Consider the following 20,951-nt stretch of genomic DNA (forward strand, 5'->3'; position numbering starts at 1 on the left):
GGAAGGGTGGGCCAGAAGGGAAGGCCAGCTACGAGGCTTGGGCAGGAAGGAAATCAACCCCCAGAGAGCTGGGGTTTGGTTTGGCTGTGCAAGGATCTGCCCAGAGGAATTTCCGGGGAGGTGGGCCAGCTCAGAGCAAGGAGTGGGTGGACATCTCCTCTCCTCAGGCCCATCCTGCCTTCTGATCATGCAAACAGGTGGTGGGACAAGCCATTTGGAATTAATGTTTGGGGGTGGGAAGGGAGATTTAGGCTTGGAACCCTAAAAAGCACATTTTCTCTGTAGCAAAAAGCCCAAGGATGGAGGCTAGGATGGGATATGATTTCTCTGGGGTCAGAGACTGTTCATCCCCCACCTCCACCCCCTTTCTATCTTTGTAGTCTAAACTGGCCTTGCAGAAGCAACTCACCAAGACACTGGCAGCCCGCTTCCTGCCCAGCCCGATCCCCGCTGCAGCTGCAGCCATCTGTGCCCTACCAGGGCCTCTGACCCTCCGGCCTGCCCCTGCAGCTGCCACCACCCTTTTTCCAGCTCCCATCCTGGGACCAGCTCTGTTTCGCACCCCAGCAGCTGTCCGCCCTGCCACAGGACCCATTGTCTTTGCCCCCTATTAGCTCTCCTGCAGAGACCAGGGCTGACTTCCCAGCATTCATTCTCCAAGTTGGATCCTCTCTTGAGTTACCTTGGTTCCTGCATCCCATGGAAGACAAATGCCCTTAGCTCAAGGGTTCCCATTGGCCCAGTCACGAGCAGGGCTAGTTTTAAGGGAAGCTGAGCTTCACTTCCTCTTGACTGGGGATTCAACCAGTGGCCCCCTAGTTGAAGGACCATGCCCACACTCTTTTCCCCAGCTTCCTAGGTCTTGTCCTGGGCTCCCCTGCATTTCCTAACCTACTCTGAGGAGCAAATTGACAAATCCCAAAGATCTATGCAAAACATTTCCTGCAGCCCTTTCCCTTTGTCCACTGATGACCTATATCCATGTGGCCAGAGGCGAGGCCCTAGGAATCTTAATTGGCCTGGGAACAAGTCAATGACTGTACTCCCAAGATCCTGGAAAGAGGTCTTCGCCAATTCCCTAGATGATCTAGAGAACCAATGGATGCGAGGGATGGGGTTTTTAAGCTGTGGGTGGGAGGGGGCCAGTGGGAGAGGGCTCAAGGCTATCTTCAGAGTGATCTTGGGGGTTTAAGACATAAAGGAAACAGTGCTAAGGTGGAGCAAAGTCAGGGGAGGAACGGGAGGTCAAAGCTTTGTGGGCCTCATATGCTAAGAGAATGAATTTATGATAAGGCTAGGTGGCTATAATATTCTGGCTGAGCCCACTATTATTAGAGAGAGAGAGAGAGAGAGTGTGTGTGTGTGGTTTTGGGGCTTGCTTTCAAGCCTTGCGCTTGGCAGAATGTGCCCTATCTCCCATGGACCCAGTTCTAATAGAGCAAGTGATTGATTAATCCCATGAAAGCTCCCCCTCTCAGCCTTATTGGTCCCCAAGACTGAACCTAGCCAACAACCCTCAGAGCCCCCCCGTGTTTCCTATCTAGCTCCCCACCCTAAACTGGTCACTAGTACTATTCAGTTTTCCTTCCTCCCAGCTAGTACTCTAAGCACCCTCACTGTGAGATTCAGTATTGAGATCCCACTCATGATTCAGTTTCATGTTGTCACAGTCTCCTCCCCTGCCCACTGCATGTGTCGTTCCCCTCCCCCCACACCTTATGGGACTCTGCCAGTATCCAGTTTTTTTAAAAAGAATTTTCAGTAGGAAAAGAAAAATGGAGGGAAACTTTTTTTGATAAGTTGTAGTTTTATTGTGTTTAACATCTCAATAAATGAACTTGAAACCCAACCCTGTGTATGACCTAATTCTCAGACCTGGCAGCCTACCTGGCTCACCACTCCCATCTGGGGGAGAAGGGCATTACTGGAGGGTGCCTGGCTAGTGTCTGTGCTCAGTGTGCGCACTAGAAGCACGGGTTGGGCACAGGAAGTTGTGGGTTACAAATTCACTCTATGGAGAATGAACTGCTACTGGGCCCTAACAGTCTCAGCTCCTGAGAAGCTGCTACTAGTTTGCCTTGTTCTGTTCAGGCCTCTGAGGTAAGGAAGGGTTAGAGGAGCACCTCGTCTGACCTTTACCATGGCAGCAAGCTAACTCATAGCACGTGATTTATAAACAGAAATTCAGCTGTTAACTAAAAATCACGACAGGAAGATCAGACCTGACTGGGCACTTTGTGGCCATTGCAGCATGACAGCAGGGAGTACACTCCCACCACTCAGGTTGGGGGGGGAGGGGAGCAGTGTCCAGCCACCAGGGCTGGTAGCTGTAGCACCTTGAAGAGTGAGAAGCAAAGGACACGCTCATAGTCAGCCTGAAGCCATGGGCACTGTAGTCACAGGGCTGGAAAGACTCTAGAAGGTCATGTAAGTAACTCCAATCACCTTACAGATGAGAAAACTGAAGCCTAGAAGAGAAAAGCCTTGATAGGTAACTCATAACCTAGCAGTCACTCTATTTAACCTCAACCAGCAAGATACATCTGCTCCCTGAGCAGGAAAAGGAATAGAAAAGACTGGAGGAGGCGGGGGTAGATAGCATAATGGTTACACAAAGTGACTCTCATGCCTGAGGCTCCCAAGTCTTAGGTTCAGTCCCCCCTGCACCATCATAAGCCAGAGCTGATCAGTGCTCTAGTGTTAAAAAAGAATAAAAATAAAAACACTAGAGGAAGAGGTAAAGGAGAAAAGTATGCCCCCCCAGGCTAACTTCTTCCAGCCAAGGGCATGGCAGGACAAAGGTCAGAGTGTTGGGTGAGGAGACACTCCTATGACCGGATTGCACACATGCACATGTATACACACAAATACACAAATATACCTGGTACATGGTCACCCCTTTTTTAACATCCAGGCTTGTGCCATGTGCCATAGGGGGTAGTGATGGTGGTGGTGTGTGTGTTATTGACAGGAAACCCAGTGGCATGGGACCTATAACAGAACAAGCCTCTACACAGTAACTCTCCTTCCTGTCCAGGTCAGGTGGAAGGGACGCTGACTCACAACTGACCCAGGTCACAGTGGGACAAATATGATGAAAGTGGGGGAGGCTTGGGAAAACTAACCTAGATTATTTGCACTTCCCAGAGCTGGAAGGAAACAAAAGTGGCCTGAGCCTGAACAGCGCAGCTGCCAGGCTGAGTGGGGAGTTCCCAAGGTGAGAGTAGCTTGTTTTAAGAGACCCTCACAGGTTGGGGTGGTGCTGGAGAGGTGGAGAAGGGATGGCATCTCTTCAGCCATCCAAGGATCCACTGCCCTTGTTCTTGCGGCTAAGAGGAAAGGCAGACTTGCTTTGGGGCTGGGTCATTTTGCTGGCCAGGTAGATGAAAGGCTCCAGGAGGGATCGGCGGTCAGCTACAGACACCTCCCAGAGCTTCACCTTCTCTGACTTTGCCCAATGCTGAGCCACATCTGGGTCCACACGCCGCTGCTCCTGCAGGTCACACTTGTTGCCGAGGACCACGATGGTGACCTGGGGGAAAACAGAATAAAAGCCTAGGGATGTTCCATGGACCTCAGGAATGGATGGAGGGCTGGAAGAAAGCCTTGATGGCTGATGTCTTTTCTCTTGCTTTAAGAGAAACCACTGAGGGTGGGAAGGGAAGGGTTACTATTTCCTTCCTCTATTGAAATTCTGGTTCTCCTCCAAAAGTTCCATTATAAGTCCTACCTCATGCATGTCTGCTCCTTATTAGTAGTAAGTCAGTACTAGACTAAGTAATTACTGAAGAAGCACACCCCCAGAATGACTGTAGCTTAAGTGGGGGGATTCACGAACAGAAAGGACTTCATAGCTAAGAGTACAAAACTGTTACAAAATGGAACACTAGTGGGGACCTCATACTTTAGGTGTGAATCCTTAGGTCAAAGACTTCTTTTTTTTTTTTAATTAAAAAAATATTTATTTATTCCCTTTTGTTGCCCTTGTTGTTTATTGTTGTATTTATTATTGTTTTTGTTATTGATGTCATCACTGTTGGACAGGACAGAGAGAAATGGAGAGAGGAGGGGAAGACAGAGAGGGGGAGAGAAAGACAGACACCTGCAGACCTGCTTCACCGCCTGTGAAGCAACTCTCCTGCAGGTGGGGAGCCAGGGGCTCGAACCAGGATCCTTCTTCTGGTCCTTGTGCTTTGTGCCACGTGAGCTTAACCTCAAGTCAAAGACTTCTTAAAGTTAAAAAAAAAGAAAGAAAAAGAAAAGAAAGGAAGGAAAAAAAAGTCTCTGGTTGAGTTGCTATTAACATGGCACCTCTCAGAATCAAGACACCCTTCAGTGGCCTCCATCCCCCCTCCCACTCTTAACCCACCTTTTGACAGATGAGTGAAAAAAGGCCTCCCAGAGCCAACAACGGGGTCCACTCTCACCACTGGGGTTTTCATACAGACCTCCTTCTTGTCCTTGGATTTGTCAATCTCCTTCTTAAGCAGCTCCACGCGTTGAAAGGACTCTCGGCTGTCAGTGCTATAGACCAGGACATAGCCATCCGTGCAAGAGAAGCAGTGTCGGGGCAGCTCGGCCCCATCTCGGAGGCCCCGGGTGTCATAGAAACGCACCTGCTCCCGCACCCCCCGGTCTGTTTCAATGGAGCCCACGTAAATGTCCTCCTGTGTCTCAATCATCTCAGAACCTGGGATAAAATGAGGAAAAACCATGTTTTAAGGAAGAAAAGAGGCGTGTGTGTGTGTGTGTGTGTGTGATTGGGTAGATCCTAAAAGGCTGATACAGAGGAAGAAAGTGGAGTCCCAGGGGGGGCATGACTGATGGTTTGGCAGAATTGAGTGATTTGAGGGAACCAATATTAACCTCATGTTGAAGCCACTGAGTAAGCTAACTACAAGCGTGACTTGGGAGCTCTGCCTCCCTATCTTGGATGTCAGATTTCCTCCTTCCAGATTGTTGAGTAATGTAGAGTAGGCAATCACTATGTAGCTTGCACACCTTGCGCTGCAGTAACAACTAGGAATGGCTTTTAGTCTTCATTTGCTGGAATCAAAGACCGACTATTCCTGATGCTTCAAATTCTCCCACCATCTCCCCAGCCCCAGTAACACTCACCCACTACATGGTTGCCATACAGAAGCTGCTCCAGGATTGAAGTTTTGCCCACAGATGCCTGGCCACACACAACCACCTTGCAGCTCTTGCCCATGGTTGGCCTTCAACCTTAAAGGGGAAGAGGAAACTGATGAGGTGAGGAGAGGAGAGAGGATTAAGAGAGAGCTGACCTGTTTCTGAGAGCCCTAAGTCCAGAATGAATGAGCAGCCTCGAGGATTCAACACCACTCTGCTTGGCGTGGACTAAAGTGTGGTTTGTGTTCACTGCTCAACAACTTACCTTTATTCCAACATGTGGTCTGTAACTGACACTGAGAAGGAACCCCAGAAAGGACTAGCTGTGCTGTTACTTATTTTCTGGCACAGGGCATGATACTACTGCTCAGGGCCAGGCAGTTAAGTGCTCACATTACAGTGCATAAGGATCCAAGTTCAAGCCCCTGGCCCCCACTTATCGGGGGAAAGGTTCACAAGTGGTGAAGCAGGGCTACAGGTGTCTCTGTCTCTCTCCCTATCTCCCCTCCCCTCTCAATTTCTCTGTCTCTATTCAATAATAAATAAAAATGTTAAAAAGACTTTAAAAAAATGATTCCAGAAACAAACAAAAGATTCCACTGCTCCCTGTGGACTTCATTTGTTTTCTTTTCTAGAAATAGGGAGAAAGACAGGAACCAATCACGGCGCCAGTCGACCCTTCATGAAGCTTCCCATTTACTCCCCACATGTGGTCTGTAACTGACACTGAGAAGGAACCCCAGAAAGGACTAGCTGCGCTGTTATTTATTTTCTGGCACAGGAGCTTTGTACCTGCATGATTCCACTGCTTCTCCATGTATATTACGTGCCCATGTGGTGCCAGGATTCAAAGTCTAGTCCTTGCACGGGGTAAAATGTGTGCTTTACTGGGTGGCCAGCCCCTTCAGAGACACTATTTTAAAGGAACCTCTGGCCAGGTTCTTTTCTTTCAGTGCAAAGGGCATAAAGTCTGACACAAAGTCTGATTCAGTTTCTTCTTTTTATCTATGACCCCACAGCGAAATAGGCATGGCCGGGGAGATAGCATTACTGGTTATGCAAACTGACTTTCATAACCAAGGCTCTGAGTTCTAAGGTTCAATACTCAGCATTATCATAAGCCAGAGCTGAGTAGTGCTCTAGTAAAAAAAAAAGAAAAAATGAAGAAAGAAAAGGAAAATGGCAGGGATAATATTTTTGTGATTCTCTCTTAAGCTGCTATTCCTGGGGAGAGTCAGCAAACGAGCCAATATTATGATTTATTTGGTCATTTTGTTCCCTCTAGTGAAGAACATCAGACAAAACAAGAAACCACTTTATACCTCTGAGAATGTCACACATTGGAAAAGATAGAAACAGCAACTGTTGGGGATCGGGCAGTAGCGCAGCAGGTTAAGCGCAGGTGGCACCAAGTGCAATGACGGGCGTAAGGATCCCGGTTCGAGTTCCCAGCTCCCCACCTGCAGGGGGGTCACTTCACAAGCGGTGAAGCAGGTCTGCAGGTGTCTATCTTTCTCTCCCCCCTCTGTCTTCCCCTCCTCTCTCCATGTCTCTCTGTCCTATCCAACAACAAACCGACATCAACAATAGCAATAATAACCACAACGAGGGCAACGAAAGGGGGAAAAATGGCCTCCAGGAGCAGTGGATTCATGGTGCAGGCACTGAGCCCCAGCAATAGCCCTGGAGGCAAAAAAAAAAAAAAAAAGAAAAGAAAGAAAGAAAAGAAAAAAGAAAAGAAACAGCAACTGCAGGAGAGGCTGTGAGGAGAAAGGAACTCTCCTACATTTCTTGTGGGAATGTGAACTAGTCCAACCTCTGTGGAAAACAGTCTGGAGATTTCTCAGAATGCTAGAAATGAACCTAGCCAATTCCTCTCCTGAGGATATACCTAAAGAAAACAAACATACCTATCTAAAGAGACCTATATACACCTATGTTCATAGTATAATTTCTAACAGCCCAAACCTGGAAGCAACCCAGATAACCAAAGACGGATAAGTGTCTAAGAAAATTATGGTGTGGAATGCATATATATATATATATATATATATATATATATATATATAATATATTATGGGTGGGGGTAGACAGCATAATGGTTATGCAAAGAGACTCTCATGCCTGAGGTTTCAAAGTCCTAGGTTCAGTCCCCAGCACCACCATCAGCCAGAGCTGAGCAGTGCTCTGGTAGAAAAAAAACAAAAAACAATATATATACACACATACATATATGATAAAATACTATGCAGCTGTTAAACAATGAAATCATCTCCTTTGCAATATCTTGGACAGGACTTGAAAGTATCACGTTGAGTGAGATAAGCTAGAAAGAGAAGGTCCAATACCAAATACTCACTCATAAATGGAACTTTTAGAAGGGCAGAGGAGCCCGGTGGTGGTGCACTTGGTTGAGCGCACATTTTACAGTGCACAAGGAACTGGGTTCGAGCCCCTGGCCCCCACCTGCAGGGGGAAAGCTTCACAAGTGGTAAAGCAGGGCTGCAGGTGTCTCTCTGTCTTTCTAGCACCTCCTTCTCTCTCGATTTCTGGCTGTCTCTATCCAAATAAATAAGTAAAGATAACAATTTTTTTAAAAGGCAGAGAGGGAAAATATAAGATAAAACTTGGACTGGGTGTGGCATGTTGTACCAAAACAAAAGATTCTGGGAACTGAGGGTGAAGAGATGGGATTGATAGGTGTTGGGAGTCGTGGGGCATGTTGGGGGAGGAAGATCTAGGTTATGGGAGCCAGACACCTATGTGTCAACATCTGTATTGTAAACCATTAACCCCCAAATAAAGTATTAAAAAAAAAAAATCAGACAACAAAAGGCACAAAAAGCCCAGTGGTAGCTAACCTGGTTGACCCCACATGCTACAATCCACAAGGACCCGGGTTCAAGTCTCAGTCTCCACCTGCTGAAAGAATGCTTCATGAGCATTTAAGCCAGTCTGCAGGTCTCTTTCTCTCTCCCTCTCTATTCTCGATTTCTGTCTCTATCCAATTAAAAAAAAAAAAAACCTTAAAAGGCTTGGCGGGTGGTGGCGCACCTAGTTAAGTGCATCAGTGTTACCATGCACAAAGACTCAGGTTTAAGGCCCTGGTCCCACCTGTATAGGAGAAGCTTCACCCCCTTTCCTTCTATTTCTCTCTATTCTATCAAATGAAAAATAACGTTAAAAACCTGGGAGGGGGCAGGTGGTGGCACACCCGGTTGAGCGCAAATTATAGTGCTCAGGGACCCAGGTTCGAGCCCCCAGTCTCCATCTGCAGGGGGAAAGCTTCATGAGTGGTGAAGCAGGGCTGCAGGTGTCTCTCTGTCTCTCACCCTCTTTATCTCTCTCTTCCTTCTAGATTTCTGGCTGTCTCTATCCAATAAATAAATAAATATAATTAAAAAAATTTTTTGCCTCCAGGGTTATTGCTGGGGCTCAGTGCCTGCACCATGACTCTACCTACTTACTACTGGGAGTCATTTTTCCCCCTTTTGTTGCCCTTGTTGTTGTAGTTATTATTGTTATTGTTGATGTCGTTAGTTGTTGGACAGGACAGAGAGAAATGGAGAGAAAGGGTAGACAGAGAGAGGGAGAGAAAGACAGACACCTGCAGACCTGCTTCACCGCCTGTGAAGCGACTCCCCTGCAGGTGGGGAGCCGGGGGCTCGAACCGGGATCCTTATGCCGGTCCTTGTGCTTTGCACCACGTGCGCTTAACCCGCTGCACTACCACCTGACCCCCTAAAAATTTATTTTAAAGGAAGAAAGCCTTGAGAAAGATTATTTTTGCTCCGGTGGACTGATACAACCAGATAAGGAAATTGAGATTCCGAAACCCCGCGTCTAAAGAGGTCCCATTAAAAGCCCCCTCCCCCTCCAAAAAGCAGCCCAAACACAGACTTCCCAGATGTCCCCCAGCGGTCCCGACCCCAGCCCCAAGGTACTTCTGATACTATGACCTCCCTTCTCCTTCCCCCAAGAGGCCTTAGGTGGTGAGACACACAGAGAGAGGCGCCTCCGCCACGGGTTTCCCCACGAGGGGACCCGCAGCAGGAATCAGAGGCGGCAAAGACCAGCCACAAGAGGAGGCCCGGTGCAGACCTCCCAGCTCCGTACCTCCCGGGGCCCTCACAGCACCCCCACAGGCGCAAGAGGACCGAGGGAGGGGCAGCAGCGCCGCTCGAGCTCCTCCGCCCCTGGTCGCTGCGGGCTGTGGCCCCGCCCCCCGGCTTCCGTCCGGCAAGAGTTCACTCCGTCGGCGGAGAGCAGCCGCCCGCCGCCCAGCGCCCCCAGAGGCCGGAGAGGGGAATGACACAGGTGGGGTGACAGAATGCGGAGTTCTGAGCTCCTTGGACGTGGGAGTGTTATTCCCATGTCTCAAAGACACTTTCTCTGAAGACTATAACACAATACTTTGTAGCGTTTCGTGTATTCGATCTTGCTTTCATCAGCTGTCTTTTGAGCACCTGCTCTGTCAGGTACAGAAACATAAGGTGAGAAAACACAGAGAAATCAGACTTGGTGACTGCCCAACAGAATGTCAACTTGTCTTTCTCTCTCTCCCTCTCTCTGTCTTCCCTCCTCTCTCGATTTCTCTCTGTCCTATCCAACAACAATGACAGCAATAACAACAATAATAATAACAACGATAAACAACAAGGTTAACAAAAGTGAAAAAAAAAAAAAAAGCCTCCAGGAGCAGTGGATGGATGCATAGTGCAGGTACTGAGCCCCAGCGATAACCCTAGAGGCAAAAAAAGAAAAAAAAAAAAAGAAAGAAAAAGAAAAAGAAAGAAAGGAAGGAAGGAAGAAAAAAGAAAAGCGCGATATCGGCCCGGTGGTGGCGCACTTGGTTGAGTTCACATGTTACAATGCACAAGGATCCCGGTTTGAACCTCCTATCCCCACCTGCATAGGGGAAAAGCTTTGCTAGTAGTGAAGCTGATTTACAGGTGTCTCTCTCCCTCTCTATCACCCCCTTCTCTCTCAACTTCTGGCTATCTCTATCCAACAAATAAAGATTAAAAAATATGATAATAAAGAATTAAAAAAAAAAGTAGGGGGAGTCAGACGGTATTGCAGCCGGTTAAGCGCACGTGGCACAAAGCACAAGGACCGGTGTAAGGATCCCGGTTCAAGCCCCCGGCACCCCACCTGCAGGGGAGTCGCTTCACAGGCGGTGAAGCAGGTCTGCAGGTGTCTGTCTTTCCCTCCCTCTCTCTCTGTCTTCCCCTTCTCTCTCCATTTCTCTCTGTCCTATCCAACAACAACGACTAATAACTACAATAATAAAACAAGAAGGGCAACAAAAGGGAATATTTTTTAAAAATAAAGTATCTGGGGCCAGGTGGTGGCGCACCTGGTTAAACACACACATTATAATGCACAAGGGCCCAGGTTCAAGGCCCTGCTCCCCACCTGCAGGACAGAAAGCTTCACAAATGGTAAAGCAGGGCTGCAGGTGTATCTGTATTTTCCCCCCCCCTCTCAATTTCTGTCTCTAACTAAAAATATTAAAATGAAAAGTTTGACATCTAAACCAATAACTACAGTAATTGACAATGAGGTGTAGCAGATGTCTCTCTATTCTGTCTATATCAGAGGAAGAGGAGGGGGGTAAAAAAAAAAAAAAGGCCACTAGGAGTGGTAGAGTGCAGGCACCAAGTCATATTGATAACCCTGGTGACAAAACTAAATGGAAAAAGAAACTGCATGTCAAGAAGAATGAAAAGTCTTTGATAGATTTTATGCCAATGAAGTGAAACGACTGACTTTTGCTTTTAAGATAATTCTGAGCAGGGGTAGATAGCATAATGGCTATGCAAAGAGACTTTTGTGCCTGAGGCTCCAAAGTCCCAGGTTCAATCCCCTGCACCACCATAAGCCAGAGCTGAGCAGTGCTCTGGGAAAAAAAAATAATAATAATAATTTTGTCAGAAGAATGAAGACTGGAGGGGACCTGTAAGGGGGGGGGTCATTTCACAAGCAGTGAAGTAGGTTTGCAAGTGTCTGTCTCCCCCTCTCTGCCTCTTCTAAATTTCTCTCTGTCCTATCCAATAAAAATTGGGGGGGGGGAGAATAGCCTCTAGGAACAATGGATTTGTAGTGCTAGTACTGAGCCCCAGTGATGCTCATGGAGGCAAAAAAAAAAAAAAAGGAATGAGGACTAGAAAGAAGTAAGACTGGAAGAACAGTTAGGAAATTCTGTTAATATTCCAAATTAAAAAAATAATAAGGGGGGAGTCAGGTGGTAGCACAGCTGGTTAAACGCAGGTGGTGTAAAGTGTAAGGACTGCTGTAAGGATCCTGGTTCGAGGCCCCAGCTTCCCACCTGCAGGGGAGTCGCTTCACAGGTGAAGCAGGTCTGCAGGTGTCTGTCTTTCTCTCCCAGTTTTCCCCTCCTCTCTCCATTTCTCTCTGTCCTATCCAACAACAACGACATCAATACTACAACAATAAAACAAGGGCAATAAGAGGGAATAAATAAATATTTAAAAAATAAGAAGTCAGCAAAATAGCTCACCTGGATAGCATTCTGCTTTGCCATGTATGCAGCCCAGGTTCAAGCCTGGTCCCTATTGTACTGAAGGAAGCTTCAGTCTGTAGTTTCTTTCCCTCTCACTCCCCCCCCCCCCTTTGTTTTTCTCTCTGAAAAAGTCAAGAGCACTGAAGCCTCAGAGATGGGGGAAAAATAAACAAACCTTAATTAATATGATTCAGTATGGAGTGGAGACAGAACTGAGACATTTGGTGAGAGAATCAAGACTTGGTGATAAATTGGGCTTCCAGAAAGAGAAAAAGGGGAGGAGTTCATGATGTCCCATGTTTTTGTGTGTTTTTTTAAAGATTTTATTAATTTTTAAAAAAAATTTTATTTATTTTCCCTTTTGTTGCCCTTGTCTTTTTTTATTGTTGTAGTTATTATTGTTGTTAGTGATGTCGTCGTTGTTAGATAGGACAGAGAGAAAAGGAGAGAGGAAGAAAGAGGGGGAGAGATCGACACCTGCAGACCTGCTTCATCGCTTGTAAAGCGACTCCCCTTCAGGTGGGGAGCCCGGGGCTCGAACCCAGATCCTTACATCGGTCCTTGCACTTCGCGCCACGTGCACTTAACCTGCTGCTACCGCCGGACTCCCAAGACTTTACTTATTTATTAGTGAGAAAGATAGGGGAGAGAAAGAACTAGACATCTCTATGGTACATGTGCTGCCGGGGGTTGAACTCAAGGCCCCATGCTTGAGAGTCTAATGCTTTATCCACTGTGCTACCTCCTGGACCACTGTCCCATGGTTTTTATTTGGTGACTTTTTTTTAAAAAAACAGGAGCACTGTTCTAACTTGCAGTAGGGCAGAGGATTGAACTTGGGACTCTGAACCTTTAGGCATAAAAATGTCTGCATAACCATTACGCTATCCCGCATACTCAGAATAGTTCATTCAGCCCAAGTTGAATCCATTTAACAAGGAATTCATCTGCTGTTGAAGGCTGGAGAGAATATATATATATGACATTGGGGAGACAGCATGATGGTTATGCAAAGACTTTAATCCTGAGGCTCCAAAATCAATCCCCCTGTATTAGCATAAGCTAGAACTGAGCAGCGCTTTGGTAAAATTAATTAAGCCTTGGGAACTTGAGCTACCCGGAACAAAGTTTCAGGTGTGGATATGGAACTCAGGAGAGGATAGGTTGGAGATACCAACGGAGCTAAGAGTAACAAAGTTAGCCATGTGTGAGGTGAGTTGGCTTAGATGCTGAGAACACAAAATGGGAATTTGGCTAAAGTCAGGTCAGCCCCTTGTTTTTGCAGACTGCTGGCCGCTAATTGCTTGTTAGACGAGTCTCTTTTCTAAGGCAGAGAGGCTCCCTGTCCTCCTTTCCCCCGCGCTGGGTGTGGCTTCAGCCCCCAGCTCTGTGATTGGCAGGGACCCTGCACGGTGGACAACTGGCAATACTGCTTTACCGTCAGAACCGGGTAAATTCTTTTTTTTTTTTTTAATTTTTTATCTTAATTTATTTATTGGTTAGAGACAGCCCATACTGAGAGAGAAGGGGGTGATAGGAAGGGGGTGAGAGAGACAGAAAGAGACACCTGCAGCCCTGCTTCATCACTCGCAAAGCTTTCCCCCTGCAGGTGAGGACGGGGGCTCGAACCTGCGTCCTTGAGCACTGCAACACGTACGCTCAACCAGGTGCGCCACCACCCGGCCCCGGGTAAATTCTTTTTAGACGTCCTTGCCCCTCCTGATGTTAGTCTTCCTTGTTTCAAAAAAAAAAAAAAAAAAAAAAGAGTTAACGTCAAGTTCCCCCAATTTAAGCTCAGGGGCAAAAAAAAAAAAAAAAAAAAATCTAGTTCAAGTCCACAAACTCTGGAAGAGCTAGAGATCCTTGGGCTGTGCCCTGTCCAGATGCACTTGCAAGACACGCTGAGCTGGGCGTTTATACGAGGGCGGGAGTCCTGGGGACCCTGGAGCGGGGCCCTCACCCGTGAGTGGCCTTATAAACTCCAGGGCAGGGTCTGGGGCACCGTGCCACCCGCCCTCGCCCTCATGCTGAGACGGCACTCCCAGGCGGCCGACATGAAAGCAGCTTCATAACCGTGGCAGCGTCATGAGGGTGAAGAACCAGTTGATGCTTGGAGATCCAGCGGGGATGAAAGGCTTGGGGTGAAGACGCCCTGCGTTACCCTGGCTTGGTAGGGCAGGGCTTCCAGAGGCCGATGAAAGCTGGGGGCACTGGGCGCAAAGTGCCTCTTCTGGACTCCGGCAAGAAGCTGTGCAAACACTCCAAGGTCGGGAAGGTGGTGGCGAGAGCTCTTCCCCTCCGGAGTCCTGGGTCGCCAGGTCCCGGCCCACCCCACACTCCCCTTTACCGAGCAGGAGACGCTCTAGCACAGGCAGTTGCTATGGCAACGAGGTTCTCGGCCTACTGAGGCAAATCTCGGCCTAGAGAGGCGACATCCTCCCGGACCCCTCTTCCTCCTCACGGGTAAAGTGGCGCCCCCTACGCGCAGCAGCCGTCTCTGGGTCCCCGCCCCGGCGCGGAGACCACCGTGGACCTCCAGGGACGGAAAGTCGCTCTGGCCCCAAGCCGAGCCTCTCGCTGGTAGGTGGGCTAGAGGGAGCCGCTCTGGGCGCAGCGCCGCTGAGCTACTCGATGCTCCAGCCGGAAGTGCTCTTCACCGCCTGCCTCCCACCCGGCTCTCTGGTCCGGGCGGTAAGATGGCGGCGGCCTCGGAGTGCGATGTGGTAATGGCGGCGACCGAGCCAGAGCTGTTCGACGACGAAGAGGCGAAAAGGTAGGCAAGTGGCAGGGTCATGGAGGGGGCGAGCTTAAGCTCCGTCGCTCCGGGAACCTCGTCTCTGCCTCGGTGCCGCTCCTCGCTGTTAAGGCGATGCCCCGCCTTCCGCGAGCCCCCTGACCCCCCACCGGAGCTCAGGTCCGGGTGGACCCCTCAGAAGAGGCGCTCTCCGAGGTTGGCCCTCCCCTCCCGCTTCCGCTTGACAGGGGCCGAGAACAGCCTTGTTTTGCAGCGGGAAAGGGCGTCCTTACTGCAGAGGGCTCGATCTCAGGTCTCAGGAGGGGCTGCATCTCAGCGGTCTCTGGAGGGGTGGTGGAGGCGGCGCGGCGAAAATGACTCCCTGCTCACCCCGACAGCCGCCTTCTGTGGGTAGCTCTGTGCATTGCTTATCAGCACTTTGCATCTCTAAAGCCCTAGCTGTCCTCACCCCCTTTCAGTAATCGCACCCCAACAACCACTAGTCTAGGGCCGAGGTGACTGTGTGTCTCCCATCATTGACCTGGTTGCCCCTCCCCTTGTCGCAGAAGTCGAAGGTTATGAGAAAGGTCTGCAGCGAAGAACTTCTGCACTACACATCGAACTTCCGACCGTCTTTCCTAAGAGCATCCTCTTGCCCAGGCTTTTATTCTTATTGTTAATTCTTTTTATTTTATTTTATTTTTTACCAGAGCACTGCTCAGCTCTAGCTAATGGTGGTGCGGGGGATTAAACCTGGGCCTTTGGAGCCTCAGACACGAGAGTCTCTTTGCAGAACCATTACGGTATCTACCCCACCCCCAGGACTGTTCTTAAATTAAGCAGTGAGGCCCAGGGCAGCTGCTCAGGCACTCACTGAGATTGCGAGTCCAGCGAACTAAGGGAGATGCTGAGTGAGTGGTTTGCCAGAACCCTCTGGATTCTCACTATAGCTAAGGCAGGCTTTTGGAAGTGGAGCTGAAACAGTTCTGGCTGGGCATGCTTGTCTTTATTCTAATTATAAAGTAGAATGAGCTAAACAGTTCTGGAAATTTGGAGCTCTTTCCTTATCAACTGGAGACTAATTGATTTGTTTTGTTTCATATTGATCACAATCAACCCCTTTCTGTCCCTTCCTCCATTTCTCCCCCCCACTTTCCCCCTCTCCCTCTCTCTGTGAAAGAGAGGAAGAGGCACTAGAGACTAGAGCACTGCTCAACTCTGGTTTATGGTGGGGATTGAATTTGGGGCCTCAGGACTTCAGGCATGAAAGTCATTTGCATAATTATGCTATCTTCCCAGCCCTTACATATTTTAATAAAAGGGAGAAAGATACACAAGGAGAATGAGTAGAGAAGTGTTCGTCTTGGCATATGGTGGTACTGGGGATTGAACCTAGGACCTCAGAACTTCAGGCATGAAAATCTTCTGCATAACCATTATGCTGTCTCCCCAGCCCCCCCACCGATATATTATGTTTTTATGCTAAGTCTATGATAGCTTCAGCCTGGATGACTTATGGTAGTAATTAGTAATGTAGGTTGGTTCATAAGATTATGAGATTTTTTTTTCCCCTATTCACATGCTGTTCAAAATGTGTACTAAGGGGGGGGCGGGTGGTAGCGCAGCGGGTTAAGCGCATGTGGTGCAAAAAAAGCACAAGGACTGGAGTAATCCCGGTTCAAGCCCTGGCTCCCCACCTGCAGGGGAGTCGCTTCACAGGTAGTGAAGCAGGTCTGTAGGTGTCTATCTTCCTCTCTCCCTCTCTGTCTTCCCCTCCTCTCCCAGTTTCTCTCTGTCCTATCCAGTAATAACAGCAACAATAACAACAACAACATGGAAAAGATGGGAGTTGGGCGTAGCTCAGCAGGTTAAGTGTAAGTGGTGCAAAGCACAACAGGCGGCATAAGGATCCCAGTTCAAGCCCCGGCGGCTCCCCATCTGTAGGGGAGTTGCTTCACAGGCGGTGAAGCAGGTTTGCAGGTGTCTATCTTTCTCTCCCCGTCTGTCTTCCCCTCCTCTCTCCATTTCTCTCTGTCCTATCCAACAATGACGACATCAGTAACAACAATAAAACAACAAAGGCAACAAAAGGGAATAAATAAATAAATACCAAAAAAAATCATCTGGAGAGGGTGGTAGCACAGTGGGGTAAGCACACATTGCGCAAAGTACAAGAACTGGCATAAGGATCCCGGTTTGAGTCCCTGGCTCCCCAACTGCAGGGGGGTCGCTTCACAGGTGGTGACGCAGGTCTGCAGGTGTCTATCTTTCTCTCCCCCTCTCTGTCTTCCCCATCTCTCTTGATTTCTCTCTCTCCTATCCAACCACGACAGCAATAATAACAACGATAAACAATAAGGGCAACAAACAGGAAAAATAGCCTCCAGGAGCAGTGGATTTGTAGTGCAGGCACCAAGCCCCAGCAATAACTCTGGAAGCAAAAAAAATCATCTGGAACAGTGAAATTATGCAGAGACCAGGCCCTGGCTTGACCACAAAAAAGTCACAGACTTCTTAGAGATATTCTTTCATAAAGTAGATGAACATAATGATATATTAAGAAACATGAAACATAATACTGTAATGTGACCTTGTCACATAAAAACAGGATATTTGGTGGCAGTAACAAGATATGGGAAGGTGTTGATTTATATTAACTGTCATTTCTGGAGTCTAAGATGTGTTTGATTATAAAGAGCAGTTTTATTAGCCACTGAGAAAGTAAATTTGACTGTAAAAATGCCTTCTTGTCAAATAGACTTAGAAGTCTTGCATATTTGTGTAGCTTTCTACTACACACAATAAAATACGGGGAACTGGGAGTTGGATCATCCATTCAAGTGCACATAGCTTACATCATGCACGGAGACCGAGTTCTAACCCCACCACCATGTGGGAACACTAAGGGGAAGCTTCACTATTGGTGGAACAGTGCTGTGGAGTCTCTCCTCTTCTCTCTCTCTGTTTCTCATCCAGTATCAAAAGGGAGGAGGGATAGAGAGTGGTCACCAGGAGCAGGGAAGTCATGCAGGCATCAAGCCCTAGCAATAAACTTGGTGGGATCCAAAGGGTTCATTATATACCACATATGAGAACTCAGAAGGAAAGTATAGTGGAATAAGCAACAAAATCACAAATTAACTCTGCCAAGTAAAGCACCCTTAGGGGAGTAATGTGTTTATGTATAGGCTATAATGTTGAAAATGTAGTGGGGATTTAGAAATTTAGGTACATCTTCCAGGTATCCTGGAATCCTCTGATGTAGCCATAGCAGAGGGCAGGGATAGGAACATCCTTATAAATGTCCTTTACTGTTTGGCTTGGTTAGTCATTTGGCCAAGTTTGTGTCTCTCGTTACAGGTCCATTACAAGTTCACTTGGGGACAAGGGAGTTGATGGTCTCTGGTGGTTTTTGTGAAGTTGAATGAGGATTCATTCCTCTTTTGCTTCTTGACTCAAGGACATCCTACTTACTACTATTACTGCTAAATTGGCATAATGAGAAGCACTTTCGAGACACTGGTTGCAGATTATTATTATTATTATTATTAGAGGACTGCTCTGCTCTGGCATATGGTGGTGCTGGTGATTGAATCTGGAAGCATAGAGCTTCAGTCATAAAAGTCTTTTTTGCATCACCATTATGCTATCTCCTCAGCCCCTTTTAAATGACTATCTGTTTGATTTCCTCAGCTTTAGTGTCTGCAGAGAAAATAAATTGATTTTCTAAGTATTTTTTCATATTATTTATTTATTTTTACCAGAGCACTGTTCAGCCCTGGTTTATGGTAGTGCAGGGGATTAAACTTGGGACTTTGGAGCCTCAAGTATGAGTCTTTTTTGCATAACCATTATGCTATCTACCCCTACCCAAGTTGGTTTTTTTGTTTGTTTGTTTTGTTAACTAGATAGAGATAAAAATTGAGTGGGAAGGGAGAGGTTGAGAGTGAGAGAGACAGACACCTGCAGCAACTGTTTCACCACTTGTAAAACCTCCCCCCGTAGGGTCCTTGTGCATTGTAATGTGTGCTCAACCAGGTGTGCCACCAGCACCCATGGGTTTATTTTTTAATCACCATTCTTTGTAGTCTGGGTGGTGGTACAATGGGTAAATTATTGGGCTTTGGAGCTTGGGGTCCCAAGTTTTGATCCGTGGTATCACATATGCCAGAATGATGCTCTGGTTCTCATATATATCTGGGGTTTTTTGTTGTTTGTTTTTTTACATAATGGTCGAAAAGACCATAGGATAAGAGGGGTACATTTCCACACAATTCCCACCACCAGAGTTCTGTATCCCATTCCCTCTATTGGAAGGTTTCCTGTTTATCCCTCTGGGAGTATGGACCCAGGATCATTATGGGATGCAGAAGGTGGAATGTCTGGCTTCTGTTATTGCTTCTCTGCTGGATATGGGCGTTGACAGCCAATCCATATTTCCAGACTGTTTCTATCTTTTTGTAGAAGTCTGTTGTAGGTATATTCCAAGGGACCCAGGACTTTACTAATTTTTGCCTGAGCCCAACAGCTAACATGCAGGTGGGCTAAAGGTATTGTCTGGGGAGATGGTGTCAAGAGTAGGAAATAGGACTAGAAAGCTGGATCAGGGCAGAGAGTAGCTCCCAAATATGGGAAGAGTATGTAAACTAACTGTAAACCCCATCAATCTGATCTGAGGCCTGTATTCAGCACAGGAGCCTGTGTAACCTCTGCATCCCTGTCAGTCTGAGCTCACATTCCATGATCATAACTAGAAGCATTCTAGGCTGCACTCATTTTAGGACCTCGAGTAGCAAAGTATGTTGACCCAGCCTCCTTTCAGAGACTGAGGCAGTCCCTACCATTGTCGTTCCACATTCAGAGCAAGGTCCTATACAGGCCCTCAAGAAAGTCCACTATGTTGTTCCTGGTGGAGATGACCAGTGACAGTGGAGAGAGGGATCTGTTAGAGGTCTATGGGAATCCCAGGATTCCCTGACTTGGGCCCTTGATGATGGGGTGGCCTGGTAGTGACCAAAAGAGCCATCATTAAAGTATGCCGGTCTCTTGCCCTTATTCAGCTTTTGTAGTCCTTACTTTGACAAGGTTAGCCTTGAAGTGATTGAGGGAAGTGAAATAGGAAGTAGGTGAGGATCGTGTGTGTGTGTGTGATCACTCCAGTACATGAAACATACAACCTTATAGTAGCTGAAAGGCTTAAATAAGAGATGTGGGGGGGAGTCAGGCGGTAGCACAGCAAGTTAAGCGCACGTGGTGCAAGGCGCAAGGACCAGCGGGAGGATCCCGGTTCGAGGCCCCGGCTCCCTACCTGCAGGGGAATCACTTCACAGGCGGTGAAGCAGGTCTGCAGGTGTCTATCTTTCTCTCCCCTTCTCTGTCTTCCTCTCCTCTCTCCATTTCTCTGTCCTATCCAGCAACAATAATAACTACAATAAAAAAACAACAAAAGGAAATAAGTAAATAAATATTTTTTTAAAAAAAGAGATGTGGACCTGAAAGATAACTCACTTAGATAATGTGCTTGTTTTCTCATGGGTATGGCCCAGGTTTGAGCCCAGCCCTTACCACATTGAAAGAAGCTTTGGTGCTGTGGTCTCTTATCTCTTTTTTCCTCTCTCTACCTTTCTCTGTCTCTAAATGAATAAAGAGAAAGAAACAATGAGGACCATGTATAAGATACTGGACATGCTTATCAGATTCCTTGAGCTGGTAAGCTTACATTCTTTGTTTTCCCTATGGCCCATAGGTGAGAACAAATGCTAGGCGGGTATTGTACACACTTTTTAGGTTATAATTTTTGCCTTTTATCTCTGTCCTTATGCCAGGAAAGCATTGAACCCTGTAACCATCTTCATGGGTCTTTCATATGTACTTATTTATTTATTGCAACTTCTTGAAACATTGGGAACTGGGGGGGGGGATGGGGCAGGTGGTGGTGCACCTAGTTAAGTGCACAAAATACTAAAGTGCAGAGTCCTGCACAAGGATCTGGGTTCAAGCCTCTGCTCACCACCTGCAGGAGGGATGCATCACAACCGGTAAAGCAGGTCTACAGGTGTGTATCTTTCTCCTTCTCTATTTCCCATCCTCTCTCAGTTTTTCTCTGTCCTATCCAATATAATGGGATAAAAAGAAAAAAAAAGGCCACCAGAAGCAATGGATTGGTAGTGCTGACATTGAGTCCCAGCAACTGGAGTAAAAAAAAAAAAAAAAAGAAAAACATTTTGAGCTGGTGCTCTTACTAACTAAAGAGCTTGTGGGGATGCTATTCTTCTCTTGATCTTCATTTTAGTAATTATTATTTTGGTTTTTTCCAGGACTTTGCCACTCTGGGCTGAATTTTTTCAGATAAGGAAAGAGGGGGCTGGGTAGTGGCACACCTGGTTGAGTGCACATGTTACAATGCACAAGGACCCAGGTTCGAATCCCTGGTCCCCACCTGCAGGGGGAAAGCTTCACGAGTGGTGAAACAGGGCTGCAGTTGTCTCTCTGTCTCTTTTCCTCTCTATCCCCCTCTTCCCTCTTGATTTCTGCTGTCTCTATCCAATAAATAAATAT

The 20,951-nt window shown here is 47.3% G+C and overlaps 3 protein-coding genes across 7 annotated transcripts in view; 2 read left to right on the plus strand and 1 right to left on the minus strand.

The window, feature by feature from the left end:
- The window catches only part of ZNF385C (zinc finger protein 385C), a 43,744-nt gene extending 41,895 nt beyond the window's left edge, over nucleotides 1-1,849 (plus strand). For all 4 annotated transcript variants that reach the window (XM_060203497.1, XM_060203499.1, XM_060203498.1 and 1 more), the window contains exon 8: nucleotides 381-1,849. In XM_060203497.1, the coding sequence (XP_060059480.1) occupies nucleotides 381-614 (234 nt within the window). In that variant the 3' untranslated portion in view covers nucleotides 615-1,849. The remainder of the gene's footprint in view (nucleotides 1-380) is intronic.
- On the minus strand, nucleotides 1,788-13,589 carry NKIRAS2 (NFKB inhibitor interacting Ras like 2). 2 transcript variants are annotated; one of them, XM_016193387.2, is made up of 4 exons: nucleotides 13,289-13,589; nucleotides 5,119-5,226; nucleotides 4,449-4,690; nucleotides 1,788-3,532 (listed from the first exon to the last, which is right to left on the minus strand). In XM_016193387.2, the coding sequence occupies exons 2-4, from the start codon at nucleotides 5,210-5,212 to the stop codon at nucleotides 3,293-3,295; spliced, it is 576 nt and encodes a 191-aa protein (XP_016048873.1). In that variant the 5' UTR covers nucleotides 5,213-5,226; nucleotides 13,289-13,589; the 3' UTR covers nucleotides 1,788-3,292. The 2 variants fall into 2 exon arrangements, with proteins under 2 accessions (XP_016048873.1, XP_007535049.1); XM_007534987.3 differs by lacking the exon at nucleotides 13,289-13,589 and adding an exon at nucleotides 9,250-9,384.
- A 105-nt stretch (nucleotides 13,590-13,694) lies between these two features.
- DNAJC7 (DnaJ heat shock protein family (Hsp40) member C7) overlaps nucleotides 13,695-20,951 on the plus strand; it is a 36,827-nt gene continuing 29,570 nt past the window's right edge. Inside the window, exons 1-2 of the mRNA XM_060204884.1 lie at nucleotides 13,695-14,432; nucleotides 14,526-14,804. Of these exons, the coding sequence (XP_060060867.1) occupies nucleotides 14,356-14,432; nucleotides 14,526-14,804 (356 nt within the window). The 5' untranslated portion in view covers nucleotides 13,695-14,355. The remainder of the gene's footprint in view (nucleotides 14,433-14,525; nucleotides 14,805-20,951) is intronic.

This window comes from Erinaceus europaeus, chromosome 12 (assembly GCF_950295315.1).
Source record: "Erinaceus europaeus chromosome 12, mEriEur2.1, whole genome shotgun sequence".
Taxonomy (NCBI): Eukaryota; Metazoa; Chordata; class Mammalia; order Eulipotyphla; family Erinaceidae; genus Erinaceus; species Erinaceus europaeus.